Here is a 20,551-nt window from a genome sequence, read left to right on the forward strand (position 1 = left end):
GTAATCTCCCCCTAATGGCCCAACTTCTCTCCATACTGTAATCACCCCCTAATGGCCCAACTTCCCTCCATACTGTAATCTCCCCCTAATGACCCAACTTCTCTCCATACTGTAATCTCCCCCTAATGGCCCAACTTCCCTCCATACTGTAATCTCCCCCTAATGGCGCAACTTCCCTCCATATCGTAATCTCCCTGTAATGGCCCAACTTCCCTCCATACTGTAATCCCCCTCATGGCCCAACTTCCCTCCGTATTGTAATCTCCCTGTAATGGCCCAACTTCCCTCCATACTGTAATCCCCCCTAATAGCCTAACTTCCCTCCATACTGTAATCCCCCTCATGGCCCAACTTCCCTCCGTATTGTAATCTCCCTGTAATGGCCCAACTTCCCTCCATACTGTAATCTCCCCCTAATGGCCCAACTTCCCTCCATACTGTAATCTCCCTCTAATGGCCCAACTTCCCTCCATATTGTAATCTCCCTGTAATGGCCCAACTTCCCTCCATACTGTAATCCCCCCTAATAGCCTAACTTCCCTCCATACTGTAATCCCCCTAATGGTTCAACTTCTCTCCATACTGTAATCTCCCCCAATGGCCCAACTTCCCTCCATACTGTAATCTCCCCCTAATGGTTCAACTTCTCTCCATACTGTAATCTCCCCCAATGGCCCAACTTCCCTCCATACAGTAATACCCCCCAATAGCCCAATCTCTCTCTCTTCTGTAATCCAATTCCTTCAATACCCCATTAACAGCCAGAATCTGTTTTCACTACCATGCACTGACCCTCCACCACTAAAAATTGTTTACAGATGCTCATACATTGCTATGCATGATGTACATGAATGCATTTGTAAAAAAAAAGGGCCGTGAAATCATCGAGTAGTAAAAATTGGCCAGCTCCACTTGTGGATTCAAATACTGACCCCAGACTATGGTCCATGGCATTTCTAAAAACAATGAAAAGGAAGAATTCCCTCACTCCACTCATTTATTCTTGGCATTCAAAAAATAATTGTATATTTGCTGCATCCGTTTCTTTAGGGTTGAATATTTATGGAAATTGAACAGGTCTGCAGAGGATGCTTTCTTCTTAGCCAATCTTAGCCAGTATGGAGGGAAAGTGTTATCCATTGATGAATCAATCTAGTTATTGTGAGCACAATTTAGGTAGAAATGTGAGCAAAGAGGCAGTCCTAAGGTAAGGCCGTTACAAAACTGAGGAAACAGACAATGCCAAGTTGAGACACTTATGGAGAGGTACTACCAGGGAATTAGACCCCCAATTGTACTCAGGCCTCTTCCTGATCATGACAGGGAATGGTTCAGTTTCGCCTTATCCTCATTAGTCCTTCATCCAAAGATCCACCCAATAGTAACTCCTGGTTCTGACTCCTCTTGGACGACATCATCATGGAACGCATTACATATGCATTCTACATGCAACACTGGACTTCTCTAAAATATGTATCCCCTCGCAGAGCTTTACAGGATTACCTAGGTTTTACCCCTGATGATTTGTGTTCCCAGAATCAGAACTAAGAGGAAATCCTTCTTTCCCACAATATATGGCAGGTTATGGAAGATTATATATTATCATACTGGGCCAACAAGATGGTCATGAGTTCAATCCCATCGTGGCAAGTTGTGAAAATTCAATAAATCTGGTAATTTGTGGGCTATAACTATGAAAGCTATTGCTTGCACCCATTTCTGTAGTGGTTATCATGTTCACCTAACACACCAAATGTTCCGTTTGGATACCAGGCAGAAACATGAAGTTAATAGCGTACATTTCACTGGGTATGGTAGTCTAATAGTTATGGTACCGGTGTAGTAACCCAGAGGCTGTAAGTTCAAATCCCACATGGCAAGTTCCGAAGCTGACTTCAACAGGTCTGTAATGAAACACTATCCTGCAGATGTGCAGGTACCCTTCTCAGAACACTTTATGACAATGGATGATTATTTTCAGCACTGTGCAATGTATTCCCATTACAGTGTAAGATCAACCGCAATGAAGTATATTGTCTCCTCTTGGTGTATAGTATTACAAAAAAGGAGTAAAGTGGCAAGGAAAGTTGATAGCTTTCATAAATTTACTGCAAGTGCTCACCGGTAAAGTGCCGAGATGTAAATAACAAGAGCGGAGAGTTAAGAAAAGAAACTTCAAGACTTTCTAATTGCTTGTTAATACCTGGAATATTCTTATTGAAGTATGTTGGATAAAAATATTTGAAGCTTTCATCAAGGGAGAATTAATTTGCAACAAGAGACATTTTCATCTAGTCTGCTCTGCCATTAGTTTTTGGACAAGTAATCCAAGTCTTCGGTAAACACACTATCAGTGGTAGTGCGTATGTTTTTTTCGGCAGGGCACAGATGATGATCGCACTAACATTTCCAACTAGTCTCCCTCTTTCACACGGGCCCTGAAGTTACTTATGGGCCCCACTGTCAAATCCAAACAAACTACAGCTAAATATAAAATATGTAAGATACTGTATGATATTTTATTTGCAGGCTAGATGTCCAACAGCTGCACTGTACACTAAAACTATAACCCTCAAAGTATGGCTGAACTGTGCCCTTGCCATTCATTCATTTTGGTTAGTCCTTTATCTTCAGGACCATCAGAACTGTGCACAAGCTGTGTAATTTTCTGCCCAAATCAACAGTGACTTGAATTTGTAAGTTTGTTAAATCAAATGCTCAAACAAACAAATGATCAATTCTTCATCCACAAAAGAATATTCCAGCTCGTTTTGTTACATTTTATTACAATACGCTGTTGATTTGTCTAAAAAGGAGGCTAAGCTATTTAATTCAAATACAAACATTCTGTGATTTGTTCAAATATTTATTTGATTGGAAGCTCCTTTTGAATTTAGTTCACTAAACTCCCGTCACCTTTTGGAAGGCTTGTCTATTTCAAAGCAGAGTCTATGCTTTCTAGAAATTTCGAAGAGTTAGTAAAGCCAGTCAACTTTCTTACAATAACAAGGAAAGAAAAAACAATATTTCTGCATATAAAGAGCTGTGAACTATTTATTATTTTCGAAGTAGCCAGCAAGGCTCAACAACTACAGTAAAATATACACTGGCCCCAATTTTAACTCTGGGCTGGTTTTGGGTGGGTAGTGGTTTCCGCCAGTGGCAGCAGTTAAAATCCATGGTGTCGGTGGCTGTGACCTATGCTGAGAGAGAGCAGTTGGTATCTCCTGTTGAAAATCAGTGAGCCATGTGGCTGGAGTTGCAACTACCCCTGAGAAACAAAGGAAAGAACTTGCATTTATATCATGCGTATGACCGGGGATATTCCAAAGCACTTCACGGCCATTAGAGAGAACGCCAACATACTGAAGACACCGTCAGCCTTTGAAGGATATTGACCTTCATCAACATTGAACTCATTCTTTTTGACGAGTTGGGGGAGGAAGATGCTACGTACAAAATTCATGCCATTTTCTGATTTGTAAACCAGTAACATCAATGTTTTTGTGCTCCAAGACTACAAACAACAATTTTGTAACTCAATATATTCAAAAGCAATGATTAATTAGAAGTGTGTGCTTACGTACTGAAATGAAGTGTATGTTTTCACAGGTTAAAGTGCAGAATCCAGTGATCTGCAAAATGAATCAGAGCAACACCGTACACCACAAAGTACCTACTCATTCTTACACTAGCCCAAAGTCAAGTGCTTTTGAAGTGTTCTTCACATGTCCCCATGGTTAATATGCTTCTGTTGAAATACAGGAAGATTAAGCACTCCAGCCCCAAGAACAAAGGGCAGTGTAGCCACAACAATGAGTCTCTGCCTTGCACAAATCCCAACCTCACCACCATGCAGTGCAATAGCCTTGGTTCCTTGAGGCCCACAGTGAGTGTAAATGTCAAAATACTTGACTATGGGCTAGTATGAGAATGAGTAGGTACTTTGTGGTGTACGGTGTTGCTCTGATTCATTTTGCAGATCACTCGTTTCTGCACTGTAATCTGTGAAAACATACACTTCATTTCAGTACGTAAGCACACACTTTTAATTCATTATTGCTTTTGAATACATTGAGCTACAAAATTGTTGTTCGTAGTCTAAGAGCACAAAAACATTAATGTTACTGGTTTACAAATCAGAAAATAGCATGAATTTTGTACATAGCACCTCCCTCCTCCAACTCAAAAAGAATGAGTTCAATGTCGATGAAGGTCAATATCCTTCAAAGGCTGACAGTGTCTTCAGTATGTTGTGGTTCTCTCTGATGTGGCTCTGTAGGGTATTCATCCAGACACTAGACAGGAACTTCAGACCATCTTGTGCATAACTGGTAACAACCAATGACTTTTTCTGGAAATAATTAATCAGTGTTTATAAAGAAAAACAGGACGGGTCCGAGACCTTTCATTGAAAGCCACCCCTTTCTAGAAAAATGACGTCAGTAGGAATTGTGGTAAAATTTCTCATGCAATACTGCATTAGGTTTCCTGTAGCGCAATGTAAATATGATGAGACTCCTTTTTTAAAAACCTCCACCTTCATTAGGACACCATTGCTCCATTATATTTGTATCAGTACAGAATTATGCCTTTCAATGTGGAATGCCTTAAATGATCAAATTTAAATATATGCCTACAAACCATATTAAAGCCTATCTCATTTGCAGTACCATTTTGCATTATCTTGGTAGCTATTCTCTAATCATGGTACTTTTTCCTAATCTCCTTCTGCATCTTTGAGTTTCTATGCCAGTGTTGATACATTCAGGATTTCATGTCCAGGCACCTTGGCACTAAGCACAATTAATTGACCGCTCTCTGTACCCAAAAAGATGACATGGACATAAGACATACGACTGGCGTTTGCAAACAATGAGTGCTGCCATTGCTGGAGCATTCTTGTTTCCTCACTGAACACCTGTATTTACTAACTCATTTGGAAGAAATTGTTAGCTGCTTAAGAAGTACATGACTAGTTCATGTTGGCCAAGTTCTGTCTACTGAGATTAACGAATATATAAAGAAAAATCTGATCAAAAGAAACTCTAATGCACACCATTTTGACAGGCGCTACCGAACCAGAAATGGGTGAACTTAGAAATAAATATTTAATTGTAGATAATACACTGTGTTCAGTTGAAGAAATCCAAGTAACAGTGTGTACTATGACTGGATAATATCCTGTACAATATTGTGGCTGTTGCCTTGTAATGATTAAATGCAGTGAAAATAGCATTCTGATGATTTTCAACTTGATCAGTTTTTAATATTTAAATTGTTTACTACAAGGAAGCAATTAAGCAAAAAACCCAAACACAAAGTTTTAATATTGAAGGATATTTTAATCTTCATAAAGTTGTTGAGATTGTAATAGTTTCAAAAAAAATCTAAATTTGCGCTATTGAGACTCAACACTGCTCCCTGAGGAAGAAACAGGCACATCACCGCTAACTTGGGTTCAGCTGATCTACTCCTTCTGACCACCTCATCTGTGGCGCATCTCAAGTCACCCCAATTAGTTAATTTGTGTCTCAGATATCGGGGCTGCTTCCACTGGGGCAGCAAAGGCTAAGGAGGAGATATAAGAGAGCATTTTTTAAACAATGAAAGGTTTTGATAGGGTGAATGGAGCAAGCTGTTTCCTCTGGTTAGAGGGTCATTAATTTCAAATTGTCACTGAGACAAGAGGTTAGGAGATATTTCTTTACAGAGTTATTACAGCATGGAATGTTTTGCCACAGGGAGGAATTGAGGGCAGAGACCATTGTACTTTTTAAGGGAAAAGCAGATAAATATTAGAAGCAGAGGCAGATATAGGACATGGGGAGACAGCAGGGCAGTGAATTCATTTTGGATTGCTCTAAGAAAGAGCCAGCACAGTTACTATGGGCCAAATGACCTCCTTCTATGCTGTAAACTTCCATAGCTCTTTGATGTATCTTTTTCATTACTGCAGGGGGTAACCACAGATATTCCATTTATAGTCAACTTGTCAGATGCTTAATATTTCAGAACATCAGCTTCTATTATAACAAAATTAAAACTGCAGTGCCTAGTATCAGTCTGTGTCATTTTAAAATATCTTTTAAAGCTGCAGTTACACTGACACTTTTACATCACTGCAAAACTAGCAATGAAACTCCAAAGTCAGATTCTCCATTTGACTTCATAGCACATTTGAGTAGAAATGCAATCCCCAGCAGCTGGGCTTTTGAACCTTAAGTCCAAGTCCAAGTCATAGGCTGCAGTCAACTTGAGCTTCTCACACTTTATTTGCACAGAAGGGTGTCCGCTGAACATGTTGCATCATGACATGATGACCTTATGACTTCAAGCACTGGCCAGCAAGATATAGTTGATTGTTTCCCCTTGTGCATCACATTTAAATAGCATGCAAAAGTGTAGGGGTTAGAACTGGCTTCGAAATTGAAGACAGCAGCATGGAAGTACTACTCCGGTCTTTGCTAAGATTGTGCACTCTCTCACATCGCTGTAAAACTGCATCCTTATACTTCTTTTAACATTTCAAATGCATCTACTGTAATTTACATTTCCAATTCTTTCAGTGCAGTGTCATGGATGGACAATTTATACAATTTGAAAATGGCAACCCTGGTCAGCCTGAGAAAATTGTCATATAAGACACGGGGCGCTAAATTGGATCGTGTAGCACCCGTTGTTTCGGCGCTACACGGCCTCTTCAACATCCAAAATGGCATCTTGGATGCGCACGCACGTTTCCAGCGTGACGTGCGCCAGACGCCATCTTGGTATAGGAGTTAGCGCAGGTGCAGATAACGAACGCTGGAATCATTTAGAGTAGGGCGAAAATGCCTTCAATCAATGTGCAACACTGATTTAAAGTGATAGACACCATTTTGGGACTTTACACTCAACTCAACGCACAATCTTAATCCCGACCATCTGAACGTGTCTTAGAGTGCCTGGAGGACCCCCCCCCCCCCTCCACCGGTGCTATTTAAAGGGACCATGCAGGATTTACAGCTTAGTGGCTGGATTATTGCTTCTGGCTGCCGAGACATTTGTAACTGTTTTTGGAGGTCTGCTACACTTGAATACTAGGATGCGGGGACATAGTCTAACATTTAGAGCCAGGACGTGCAGGAGAGAAGTTAGGAAATGCTTCTACACGCAAAGGTTGGGAGACATTTGGAACTCTCTTCTGCAGATGGCAGTTGATGCCAGCTCACTCGTGAAAGTTAAATCTAACAATGGTAGATTTCTGTGAACCAAGGGTATTAAGGGATATTAAGGGGCTAAGACAGGTATATGGAGTTAGGTCACAGGTCCACCATGATCGCAGTGAATGGCGGAACAGGCTAGACGGGCTAAATGCCTCTTGATATGCACCACCTTCTCCTGCAAGAAAGCGGGACGTGTGTCTGGGTGATGTGCCTGGTTGAATAGCTGCCAGTGTGTGTGGCCTGAGTTGTGGGTGGGCGGCTTGAAACAGTGGTAATGTGTAAGGGTGAGAGGAAGCTGTGCTCCTGGCATTGACTCTGTCCCCCCGCTTTTGGATATATGCCTGGATGGCCTATTTCCCACCCCCCCCCCCACCCATCCCCTGTGTATATAGGATGTCCCTCCTTCTGTCCACCTCTTGCACTAAGGTCTCTAGTGCATCAGCAGAGAACCTTGGTGCAAGCACTCTTGCAGGCCTGGTACCAACTCAGATCAGCACATTGGTGAGGTCTGGCTTGCAGATTGGAGGATGTGGGATTTAGTAGTGTGCAACCTTTATTCAATGATTTAACATAACTCATCAGTGTGTAAACATAGGGATGGGACCTGCATCTGTGTTTTACGTGTGCAATATCTGATCTCTGTTCAGACTCCATGCAGACATTAGACTGTTATTTTCAGCAAATAACAGTTACCAGTTACCTTTAAGAGATTTCTAAGAAACATCCTCCCTTTAAGAAATTGAGCTCCCGCTGGTGGTGGAAAGTGCGAATTGCATTGATTCCACGTGCAAGGCCTGTAATGTAACTTTGCTTGCAGGTGAGTTCTCAGGTGGACCAAAACTTGCGCCCTGCCTGCGCAGGGGTCATTGGGCGCGGGGTAATAGCACATCACACAACCTACGCCCAAAAACGGCCCCTATCCAATTCCCTCCCCCACCCCCCAAGGATCTCAGCACAGCTCTATGACACACGATCTTCTTACAGTCAAGCATCAAACAGCAATAAATGCATGAAGCGTGTACATCTTCAGTTCACATACCCAGCAGTGACACAAAAAAATACAAACCGGCTACAACTGAATCATCTGGACCACAAAACATTGACAGTGCAAAGCTACAGATGTCAGCAGCTTTAAGCTTTAATGACACGATGGCAAGCTAAAGTGAATGTGTAGGCAGAAGTGAAAGAGTCCAGTTTACAAACCCTAGTCGAGGATTTTAATCTGATGCAATAAGGCAGTGGATAAGGCTTTTGTAAAAAGAAACCATGCAACATGCTGGAAAGATCGCTGCATATTTACATGTTATGTTATTCAACATATTCAGCCTCGCTTGAGAAAGGTGAAAGAGTTTGTATTGTGACTATCAGATGCACAAAAACAAATAGACTTAAATTATTTCAGAGTAATTCCTTTAGCTCAAAGACATTTTCAAAAGATAGGTGCTGAATAGAAAAGCTGCTTCTTTATTTCCAACCTATAATAGTGGCAATCTTAGTTGGACATTTGGCCTATAAAATCTGTGGGGGCATGATCCTGGCAGTTATGAACTGGCGGTGTACACATCTTCTGCTTTATTATTGTTTCATGCAGTTATGCTGGAATCATCCTCACCATAGACCTCTGCTGCTGACCCCACTAAAGACCACAGGGCTGGGTAAAGAGGCCTCCAGGAGCAGGCCTTTGGAACATGGGAGTACATCTGTGGCAAACCCCCACACCAAGAATACTGCAAATGCCAACAGAAGCTGGACAGTCAGAGTGATGCCGGAACAATCTGCTTGCCCCATGACCCCCTATAAAGGAACCTGCTATAGAGCTTTTAAAAACTCCAGCAGCCCCTCATCTTAGGGGTCCAGACCCCCAATCTCGGGCTAGAACGCCAGAAGTGGGCCCCACTCCCATTATTTTCAACCAGGTACACCTGGTCAGACCAGGCAAACCTGCACTGATGCAACGCTGAGTCCCAACTGAAGACCAGAGAGCAGGAACTCCCAACCTAGGGAATCCCTGTCCCTTGCTATGCCCCCCTATGTCGAGGAACTTATAGGGGCAGATAGAGGCTTTACCGTCACGCCATCCTGGAAACTCTGCCTTAAGGCTAGGATCCAGTATCCTCCGAATATACGGAGCAAGTCCATTGGAACAGCTGAGCAATTTTGAGGCTGGTTAGTATCTTCAATACGGCATTGTGAAGAAAATTACTTTACTTAAGACCATACCAGGTTAATACACTGGCTAATATTACTATAACCGAGTTCTTTTACACTGTTGCATGCCTTGATGCCTGTCTCAGGATTAATAATCAGCTTACTAAATGAAGCAGTACATCGAGCTAGTTTGGCCCAAGCAGTCAGTGTAGAGGTCATCAGCTAGAATTCCAATTTATTTTGATCATCCTTATCTGGAACGTCCCATCAGATAGATTAAAATTCACATAATCCCCACTCTTTATCAGCCAATGATCTTACAATGCTGTTCTGAAATGGTTGCTAGAAGTGAATTCTCTGCAAATTTTGTTTTATAGGCTTTAACAAAGCATGATCTGAGCTGTCGGAAAACATTTATGCCCTGAGCTTTAACAAATGTAAAAATATCATGTATTCATGCAGAACACTACTACATATTCATAATACCTCAACTTTAAATTAATTTTACACAGTCCACAGAATACACAAACGGTTGTGTGTTTGAACTAGATTATTCAGTATGCTTTTTTCCCTTACCTATAATATTTGATATGCTGTATTTTTGCTTCTCCCCCACCACCACATTGACAGACATTCATATTTCTATGGCCAGTTGAAAGCATGCTTAACAGTACTGAGTAAAATAGTAGAACACCCATGTCTTATGTTGTATTTCATTTCCTTTTCCTAAAATGTAGTTGATTTTCAAAGTGTCATTATTTGTTCACTGGATGAGATTTATAACTGCAATTAAACTTATGGGTCACACAAATCCTGTCATTTACCCTGGGATTGCATCCAATGCAGAATTATGCCATTGACCTTGCCCACTGAAGTAGGCAGGATCAGGGGAGGGACCTCCGCAAGCGGGCCTTTGTCAGTGTGGGGTGCATCTTCGAGTATCCAAAGGTTTATAACAAAGGTCAAAGAGGTAGGTTTTATGGAGCAACTTAAAGGAGAAGAGAAAGGGAGAGATGCAGAGAGGTTTAGGGAGGGAATTCCAGAGCTTAGGGCCGAGGCAGCTGAAGGTACAGCCACTAATGGTGGAGTGAAGGAACTCAGGGGTGCACAAGAGGCCAGAATTGAAGGAGCGCAGAGATCTCAGAGGGTTGTAGGGCTGGAGGAGGTTACAGAGAATGGGAGGGGCAAGACCATGGAGGGATTTGTACACAAATATGAGAATTTTAAAATCGAGGCATTGCCAGACCGGGAGCCAATGTAGGTCAGCAAGCACAGGGGTGATGGGTGAGGGAGTTGGTGCAAGTATGGATACGGGCAGCAGAGCTTTGGACGAGCTCAAGTTTACAGAGGGTGGTAGGTGGGAGGCTGGCCAGGAGAGCATTGGAATAGTCAAGTCTGGAGGTAACAAGGGCATGGCTGAGAGTTTCAGCAGCAGATGGACTGAGGCAGGGGCGAAGATGGGCGATGTTACGGAGGTGGAAATAGGCGGTCTTGATGATGGAGAGGATATTGGGTCGGAAACTCATCTCAGAGTCAAATAGGATGCCGAGGTTGCGAGCAGTCTGGTTCAGCCTCAGACAGTGGCCAGGGAGGGAGATGAATTCAGTGGAACGGAGTTTGTGGCAGGGACCGAATACAATGGCTTTGGTCTTCCTAATATGTAATTGATGGAAATTTCTGCTCATCCAATACTGGATATTGGACATGCAGCATAACAAATCAGAGGTAGTGGAATGGTTGAGAGAGGTGGTGGTGAGGTAGAGCTGAATGTTGTCAGCGTACATGTGGAATCTGACGTCGTGTTTTCGGACGATGTTGCAGAGAAGCAGTATGTAAATGAGAAATAGGAAGGGGCCAGGGATAGAACCTTGGGGGACTCCAGAAGTAATGGTGCGGGAACGGGAAGAGAAACCATTGCAGGAGATTCTATGGCTATGACTGGATAGATAGGAATGAAACCAGAAAGGGCAGCCCTGCCCAGCTGGATAATGGAGGCGAGGCATTGGAGAAGGATGGCGTGGTCAACCATGTCATAGGCTGCAGACAGGTCGAAAAGGATGAGGAGGGATAGTTTATCACTGTCACATAAAATGTCATCTGTGACAGTGATATGGGCCATTTCAGTACTGTGGCAAGGGGGGAAACCTGATTGGAGGAATTCAAACATGGAGTTGTGAGGAAAATGGGCACAGATTTGGGAGGCAACAACACGTTCAAGGACTTGAGAGGAAAGGGAGGTTGGAGATGGGGTGGTAGTTTTCAAGGACAGAGGGGTCAAGGGTGGGTTTTTTTGAGGATGGGGGTGATGACTGCAGATTTGAAAGGGAGGGGGACAGTACCTGAGGAGAGGGAACCGTTAACAAGGTTACAGAGATAGGGAGAGCATTGGAATAGTCAAGTCTGGAGGTAACAAGGGCATGGCTGAGAGTTTCAGCAGCAGATGGACTGAGGCAGGGGTGAAGATGGGCGATGTTACGGAGGTGGAAATAGGCAGTCTTGATGATGGAGAGGATATTGGGTCGGAAACTCATCTCAGAATCAAATAGGATGCCGAGGTTGCGAACAGTCTGGTTCAGCCTCAGACAGTGGCCAGGGAGGGAGATGACATCAGCTAACATGGGGACCAGGAAGGGAAGTTAGGTGGTCAGCAGTTTGGTGGGAATACGGTTGAGGGAGCAGGAGGTGGGTCTTGTGGACAAGGTGGGCTCGGAGAGGGTATGTGGGGAGATAGGAAAGAAACTAGAGAAAAATACGGCTTCAGGGCTAGGGCAGAGGGAAACCGTAGGGGAAGTTGGCTTGGTGGGCTAGGGGATGGGAGGAAGCGGCAAAGGTCGCTAAACGGATGGTCTCAATCTTAGTGTCGAAGAAGTCCATGAACTCCTTGCGCTTGTCATTGGAGGTGAGAGTGGAAGTCGGTTGGTAGTGGAGAAGAGAAGCCGGGGGTTATCTTTGCATTCCAGGACGATCCTGGAGTAGTGAGCAGTTTTGGCAGAGGGGAGCCAGAACCGACAGTGCTTTATGTGGTCCAGCCAGATCTGGCGATGAATGGCTAAACCAGTTGTCCACCATAAACATTCAAATTTGCTCAAGAACTTAAAGGAGTGGAGATGGGGGCCATTCCACTGGGAACGACCAGGGTGAGAGACAGTAAGGGTTTTACTGGGGACAGGGCATCAAAGGTGGTGCTAAGGGTGTTATCAAGCAGACCCCGCCTTCAACCCTCACATTAAGTCCCACCTGTATTCTTCAGGAACATCAGAACTCCTTATCTCACTGGGGGACCTGGCATCCAAACTTATGTCGGCCCCACTGAGGCTGAGGAAATGGGAATTTGGTACTCCCGGCTCCACCCCCTCTGATGTGAGGAGCCATGCTTGGGGCAGGCGGTGGTTCCTGACTGTGGCCGGCATCATTCCATATAGAAGGTAGGTGGGGTATTGGGGGAAGTGTCTCCCAGTCACTATGGTCTCTTGGAACTTGCTTGCTTGCCTTCGGGGGTCAGAGAGGAATTTTGCAGTTTCTTTTTCCCCCAAATTGGCCTAAGCTTTTTTTCTCTGCTATTTTGCTGCCCAGGATATTGCATGGCTGGTTGGTTTAGAACAATGTTTAGAACTCATTAATATTTACACACAAAACATTAACCTATAACATTCAGAATTATCTTTTTTTAAATGCTACAGAAACCAGAATTTCAAGAAGAGTTGCTTGAAGAATAAGATATTATTTGATTAGTGATTGAAATGTCTTATGAAAAATGTTTAGAGGTTGAAATCACGCCGTGCAACATAAATTCTAACTGGTCCTCTGCCCATACCCTTATTGGAGATGGCAACTCTTAAAACAAACAGATTAATGCCTTCATTAAAATTTCAAAGTGATTTGATATAATAACATTGGACATTCCTACACTAATATTGCACAGCACAATTTCATCCTATTAATAATCATGATTATCTTTATTTAGAGTGCTAGTGTAACCTTTTAAAATTAAATTATTGTTCTTGCTCAGTTGCTTTTATAAGTGTGGAACTTGAATGCAGAACATTAAAACCTCTTCCTGCTCATTCACCCCTACCTTCTCCCAACCCCCTCAATGTCACCACCTTCCCCCATGATCACCTCAATCCCACTACCTTTGCTCAGCCCCTTCATTCTCCAATCAACCTTTTAGTTCTATCCACCTCCCTTTAACTATTCCCTACTCTTCCATCTCAACCTCCTTCTCTATTCCCCCCCCTCACCCCCATCAGTGTCACACCAAAATTTCTGTATGATGAGCCCACCCCCCACCCATTTCTTCATGGATTTCACTGGCACTTTGATTCTCAAAGTATTATAATCATATAATGTACTCATTGACTCTTACATTCAACAAATACACCACAAGCACCCATAGTCTTTTTAAAATAAAAGTGCAAATGAAATCTTCAAAAATTAGGCAGCGGTCACAGGAGCACGAGGCAGTAGCAAACAGAAACTTTTCATTGTATAGTCACACCAATCACAATGATCTGTATGCTGTGTTTTCACTGTGATCTTGTACTGCCTCAGTGTTGGAATATTGTCAGCGCAAGTATTAGATGACACTTAACAATTACAGTTAAGGTGATGTATATCACCTGAATTCTGGAAAAATAAACAATTAGGGCTTAATCCTACTCAAAGTACTTTTCAGTAATATTAACCTCAGATTTCACCTTGGTAGATACAGTGAAACAAATACAATTGATGCTGTTGCAATGCTTCTTTCTTAAAATACAGATTATGTAGGAATCCAGGGAATGAAATTGGACCGCTTTGCACCAATTTTCCGGGTGGAAAAAGGCGGGGGGGGGGGGGGTAAAAGGTGCAATTTAGGGGGCCGACCTCCCACGGCCGAACAGCATCGGAAACACGTCCAACACCATATTGGTTTAGGTGCTGTAGAAGCATCCCTAGTGTCGGCCTAAAACAGGCATTTGGTCTGTTGAATATTCTAGTAAGTAGCCTAATGCCAATTTTAGGACCAAATTCGGAAATTTGTTGGCCCTGAGCAGAGCAGATGTCAGGCCTGCTCCCCCAAAGCCAGACACCATATAGAAGTACAGAACTCTCCTATGGTGATAAGCATCATAGTAAGCCACAATGAGCAGATGCACATAGGCTGTTAGGGATTGCATGCACTTAGATGCTAAATGCACAGAAAATGCACTTAAACACGGTTAACAAGTCCTAGCAAGGATTTATTTTTCTTCTCTGCTTTTGTTATTTAATCTTTCAACACTTTACCCAGGGGAAGAATGCACAAAGTATCAAGAATTACACATTTGTGAGAACGTTTCTGGTAACAATCAGCACTCATGTTTATTGACTTCAGTTTTTGTTGCACTTTACTCCAGGAAGAAAATATACCCCATTATATTCTTTTAAGTGCTGGAGAATAAATACGTCATCACTTATAATTAGTTATAAATACACAGCTAGATTGAACCAGTTCTCAGGGACACAGCATCTAACTTGTGTGCTTTGTGAAGCAGAATTAAAGAAGCCACTGGGCATTAAAGAATCTACTGAATATGTTGTGAGTTACTGCTGATGTGCTGATTTATAAAAATTGTTATTTGTAACATTCTTCAATCAGAAGTGTCCCAAGCAGTGAGTAAGACATCAGAAATGACTCATAATATTTCTGAAAAATGTGTTAATGCATAATTAGTTATATAACTCATGAATGATGCAAAGAAGGTGAACGCAATTTAGATTGTTGTTCTGCTCTGAGAGACAGTTGTATTAATAGGACTGAATAAACCAGATTTGATATATGGCTATCTTCATGAGTATAGATTTAAGCAGGTAGCAATCTTGCAAAGTAACAGATCAGCATACGAGTAGCTATTTATGTTTACGAACATACAAAAAGGAACAGGAAAAAACTGCCCCATCAAGTCTGACCCATCCCGATATAGTGCAACCAACACACACTATCAGTTTGCCCCCACCCTGCAGTCTCGCAATCTTGGAGAGGCAAAAAAAAACAAAGAAAAAAAATCTCAGACCATTTTGGAAAATACTTTGGGACATTCCTCTTCCACCCCCAAAGGAAATAAAGCTCTAGGCGACCACAGTGATTTGATGTCAATAGTCCAAGGTAACCTGCCTACCTTCTGTAACTCAAGACTTCTTCCACTTGCAGCTCCCTTTTGAAGACCTGCAGTGAATTCAGACTCATTGCATGTGAAAGGAACCTATTCCAGAAGTCGATGACTCTCTGAAAAAAGAAGTACTTCCTGGCACCTGATTATTGTATGGGTGGTCCCTAGTCCTTCCCCGCCTATATAACTCAAATGACATATCCATTTGGATATAATCAAATCCCTTCATTCTCTTAAAGACCTCAAGCGTAGTCCCTCAGAGTCTACGCTTTTCCAGTGTAAAAAGCCCTAGTTCCCTAAGCCTATCCTGATAACTAAGGGCCTTAAACACGATATCAGTCAAATACACAATTTCTAAAACCATCAAATAATTATTAATCCACAAATGTGCAAACTTAGAAAGGCCCTTTTTTATGTCCAAGGAGTTTGTAAATTGCTCCTAGGTCACATTATATCCCTAGATTGATCGTAGTCTGTTTCAAAAAATAACAGTAGCAAAGATTGCTGTTTTTAGAGCGGATATTCAGCTTTAAACAGTAATTTTCCTTCCTCACTCATTATAGAATGGAAAGTCTTCCATGTAGTGAGTGTCCACAATGCACAAGAAAGTGTGACATGCAAAGTGTACACCCAATCACACAACACAGCAACAAGACCGAAGATGTACAAGGGAATTTGCAGGAACCGTTCCCCCCTCCCCCACCACCCAACAAAGCCATCACTGAATCCTTACCCCCTCCCCCCCAACTCTCTGTCCCCTATCTTCCTTCCCGTCTCTCGCCTCCTCCACCTTGCTCTCCCGCCTCCTCCATCATCCCCACCCTCGAACCCCACTTCACCTGAAGACACCTCACATGCATTTTGCTCTCCTTCTCTTTGTTGCTACCCCAGCAGGGTGCTGTTTAGTGGCTAGCAGGCTATAACCTCAGCTGCAGAGGCAAGGATGTCCATTGGCCACAACATTTGCCCCTGAATCTGCTCTATCATCAGTCACACAAACCCAATCCCAGGCTACATGCTTGGCCTATCCTTCTTGTGGCTTAGCACTTTGGACTAATCACTTGTTGAAATTAGCTTCTCTAATGTAGCAGTCACCCTTTTCGTGAGGCCAGCATGTTGCTCAAGACAACATGCTGGCCTCAAGACAACATGCTGGCGGGTTACCTTCTTGACAAAGAAGGTAACCCGCCAACGATCCAAAGTTTCCCAAGAAACGTGATTGCTATGCAGCTCTGAACCCCGTGTTAATACCATGTAATTGCTACATGTGTGTACTTCTCTCCCCAATAATTCTTTGTTGAATAACGTTATTAAACATGACACATATTTGCAGTAACATCTCCAAAACAAAGCTTCCCACAGCCAGATAGCCCTACCAATAGAAATTACAAAAAGGTTTTTTTAAAAACATATGGCTTGCATTTTGAGATGTATTGCATTCTTATCTCCAAATTCAAACTTCAGATGGTGATTTGTCCAGTGCTGCTTTAGGGTAAGGTAGTGTGCGAGGTTTAAAGGTAGAGGCACAACATCCAGAAAAATCTTGATGGTGTGCTTATTTGGGCCTGCATGCGTCATGCAAAATTGGAAAAATAAGAAACCTCCAAATGTGCCCAATCTGGAATCAATTCACATTTCAGAACAAAACTCCAATATTGGGATACTCAAAATGCGCAGAGCCACATCGTGACTGATGAAACCAATACATGAGCAGACAAAAATAAAATGATTTGCTTTAAATTCAAGTAATAATGTTCTACTTTACCATCGCAAAACCTAAATGAATTTAAAATATAAATTAAAATTCAATTTTTTGCAGGAGCTACCTATCTGGTTGAATGTTTGGATTTGAGCGATGTCACACGATTTTAAATACAGCTTCTTATCATTTATTAATTACGTTCATTTATATATTCGATCATAAAATGCCACAGAGCTATGAAATCTTATCTGGTTTACCACAAAATAAATACCAATTCATGTAAGCATTTAGGTTTACATCTAATCTTAAACACATTTCCCTCAAACCTAAGGCTGTTATGCGATATCTAATGGGCCAAAAGAACATGTTCATACAAACCTATCTTGTGATCTTATGAACCTAGATTTAGGTTTTATACTGCTAAAAATGTTAAGCTATCATAGATTTACCAATGGATTCTTGTGTTCACAAAGGACCACATTACTGAATTAAAGAGATGAATAAGTACAAGCTTTTCCTTTGTTAAATATAAACAAAGGCTATTTAGATATTTTCAAGAGTGTACTAAACCATAAAAGCAGCTTAAGCACTATAAAATATCCACAACCAGAACAGTAGGGAACTGGGAAGTAAGTTTTACTGAAAACTAATTAATTCTGGATAAAGGAGGCTAGAAATAGGGCTAGAAAGGCTTTTGGGAATAGCCCAAGCACTGTACTATTGGAAATGCCATTAGCTCTCACAGTAATTCTTCTAGGTTTAGTGTCACTGTTTGGATGAAGAAAATAATATAGAACTTGGACAATCGAAATTTGTTATCTAGTTAATAAAACCAACAGCTGCTCCTGATGAATTACAAAACAAATTTAAGATATAGAACAAATTCAACGGGGCATAAATCGCTCAGAGCGGCGAACCAACACTGCTCGCTGCTCCACAGATTTATACTAACCCACTAACTTACTGCAGTCTTTACTTCGGGCACTTCCTCGAATGGGAAGTGGAGAAGAGCCCAGCATCAATTCAAGCGAAGCTAGGAGCTGTGGGAGAAGCAATAGGATCACACTCTCCCCTCGACCAAACAGACTGCAGCATTTTTGACAAGCTGCGAAACTGTTTCAGCAGGCTTCCAACATGAAAATCAGGAAGTGAAAGGTACAACATTAAAATCATTGTAGAAACAGTTATAGACAGCGAAAAAAGAAAGTGGAAGAAATAATTGAATCAACTAAAAGAGATTGAAGGGATAAGTTTAAAAAAATGTCTTTTATAATTTTGAAAAAACATTTTTTTAATGATCAAAAACTATTAAGAGTAATAAGACTCCACATTTTTTTTAATTTAATTTTTAGTTGTTTGGCAGTCATTAAGATTTACCGTGCTATTAAAACTTGGTTTGATTAGTTGGTATTTTCAAGCGTACCTGTTTTGTGGCAATATTAGTTACAGTTGAGCAGATGAGCAAGTTGGCACTTTTTCAATGATTTCACCGATTGCAGCCGGCGGTATACCTTTAATTCAAAGCTGTCATACTGCTGTCGAACCAGTAGGAGCAAGTTCCGGATTTCTGCATTTCACTGCGCATGTGCTAACGCCATTGCTCCTCCATTTCGCCACTAACAACGGTGAGCGCTGTTGAGCTCACCGTTATTTTACAAGCAATTTCTGCCCCAACATAGATATTTTACAAACATGCAAAGAGTAAAAATTATGACACTGTTTGAGTTGCCACATTGATAAGCCAAATTGAATGGGCTTTTCATTATGGGAGATAAATTGATTCTATAGCATTATCTCAGAAAAACAGTCATTCTCCAGGTCTCCAAACTTTCTCAGTTCAAACTAAAATTAGATTCATCCAATTATTTTTCCAACCAAAGAAAATACATGAACAGTAAACGTATAAAACGAAAAGGTATTATAACACAGCAGTCTAGCAGCCTTGCAGAACATATATGGTATTTTTATATATAAAAGGCTCTTAAAATTCCATTTTATTTTTAGTGTACTCAATTTGGGATTACTCACTCAGCTATAAGACTTTGCACACATTTTTTTCCAGGAAATAGTTTTTCCAATCCTTCCCCTATTTTTCCCATCCAATCCTAAAAGCACTGCATTGGGGTACAGTTTCATAAGCATTGTAACCCTTCATTATCAAGTGGTTATTCTTAGTGCGTATGCCTGGACAGCAAGTGTGTGCAGGCTATGTGCTGCTCAGGGGATCATAGACAAGCTTGATCTTGTCCTCACACAACTTCTGTGTACACACTTAACAGCAAGCATCAGTGGATAGTGACCAGCACCAGGAACCCTGGCTGATATTATCCCCCTTCCTTTTCCAGGGGCGCTGAGGTTAATAACAGTACCCCAACAACTGCCCTGGTTGAAATCTGATAACACATTACAGTCTGTAATCTAGCCTAGGACCCTCTTGAAACGTACAACTCAATACCACACCATGTAGTGCACTTACTCACCAACCTATCTGGGAACCTCAAGCTTGTTATTTTAATAAATATAAATAAAAAAAGGTTCTTCAAAAAGTCAGATGATGCAACTGTAAATTCTTACCATAAACAATAATATTTCCTCATCTCACTCCTGATAATGTCTCTCTCTGGCTATCCCTCAGGGTCGAGGATGACTTGGTGGAAGGTGCCTGTGCATGGATTCTTTTAACGTGGGGCAGTCGTTGCATACCAACCACCTCACGGTCCCAGCGGAACAAAGTCTTGGCCCAATGGCAGGGAAATCTAAGACAATTGGAGACCAGGCTCTGCTGTAGGAAGGGGACAGTGCAGCACTTCACTGGAGTGCCAGTCTAGATTTTTGTGCTTAAGTCTCTGGAGTGGGACTTGAACCCACAACCTTCTGCCTCAGAGGCAAAAGTGCTACCCACTGAGCCACAGCTGACATTAACGCCTGATAATAAAGCAGTCTTGCTTACAGAGTCACCAACCAGCATTGTATCAAATATTAATGACATCCCTTAAGCCCTTTCCCCTGTACCTGAAATTTTAAGAATAACAATATTGCTGGGATAGTAATCTGTCTGGTCTACATCACTACCTCTGCCATTGAACTTCAACATTCAACCCATACCTGTGTAGTCTGGTAGTACGGTACAAGCTGAACCATGTTCAAAATATCCATACCAGACCTGTTCACACTATTTTCAGTGTGCCAAGAACAGTTCCATTAGGACAACCAAAATATTGAGGAACTTACTGTACAGCTTTGTGCTTTATAGAGCATGCATAATTTTCTGCTAAAATTAGGTTACAGAAAAAACATCTCGGCGTAATCCAACTTATTAACATGAACGAAGCCATGTTGTGGACTTCTGCTTAAAACTGCAT

General features: G+C 41.9%; 1 protein-coding gene across 1 annotated transcript in view; it reads right to left on the reverse strand.

The window, feature by feature from the left end:
* The window catches only part of LOC137323999 (sodium-driven chloride bicarbonate exchanger-like), a 174,002-nt gene extending 153,672 nt beyond the window's left edge, over window positions 1-20,330 (reverse strand). The window contains exon 1 of the mRNA XM_067988170.1: window positions 20,295-20,330. Coding sequence (XP_067844271.1) covers window positions 20,295-20,330 — 36 coding nt within the window. The remainder of the gene's footprint in view (window positions 1-20,294) is intronic.
* Window positions 20,331-20,551: the final 221 nt, after the last annotated feature.

Source organism: Heptranchias perlo, chromosome 7 (genome assembly GCF_035084215.1).
Source record: "Heptranchias perlo isolate sHepPer1 chromosome 7, sHepPer1.hap1, whole genome shotgun sequence".
Classification (NCBI taxonomy): Eukaryota; Metazoa; Chordata; class Chondrichthyes; order Hexanchiformes; family Hexanchidae; genus Heptranchias; species Heptranchias perlo.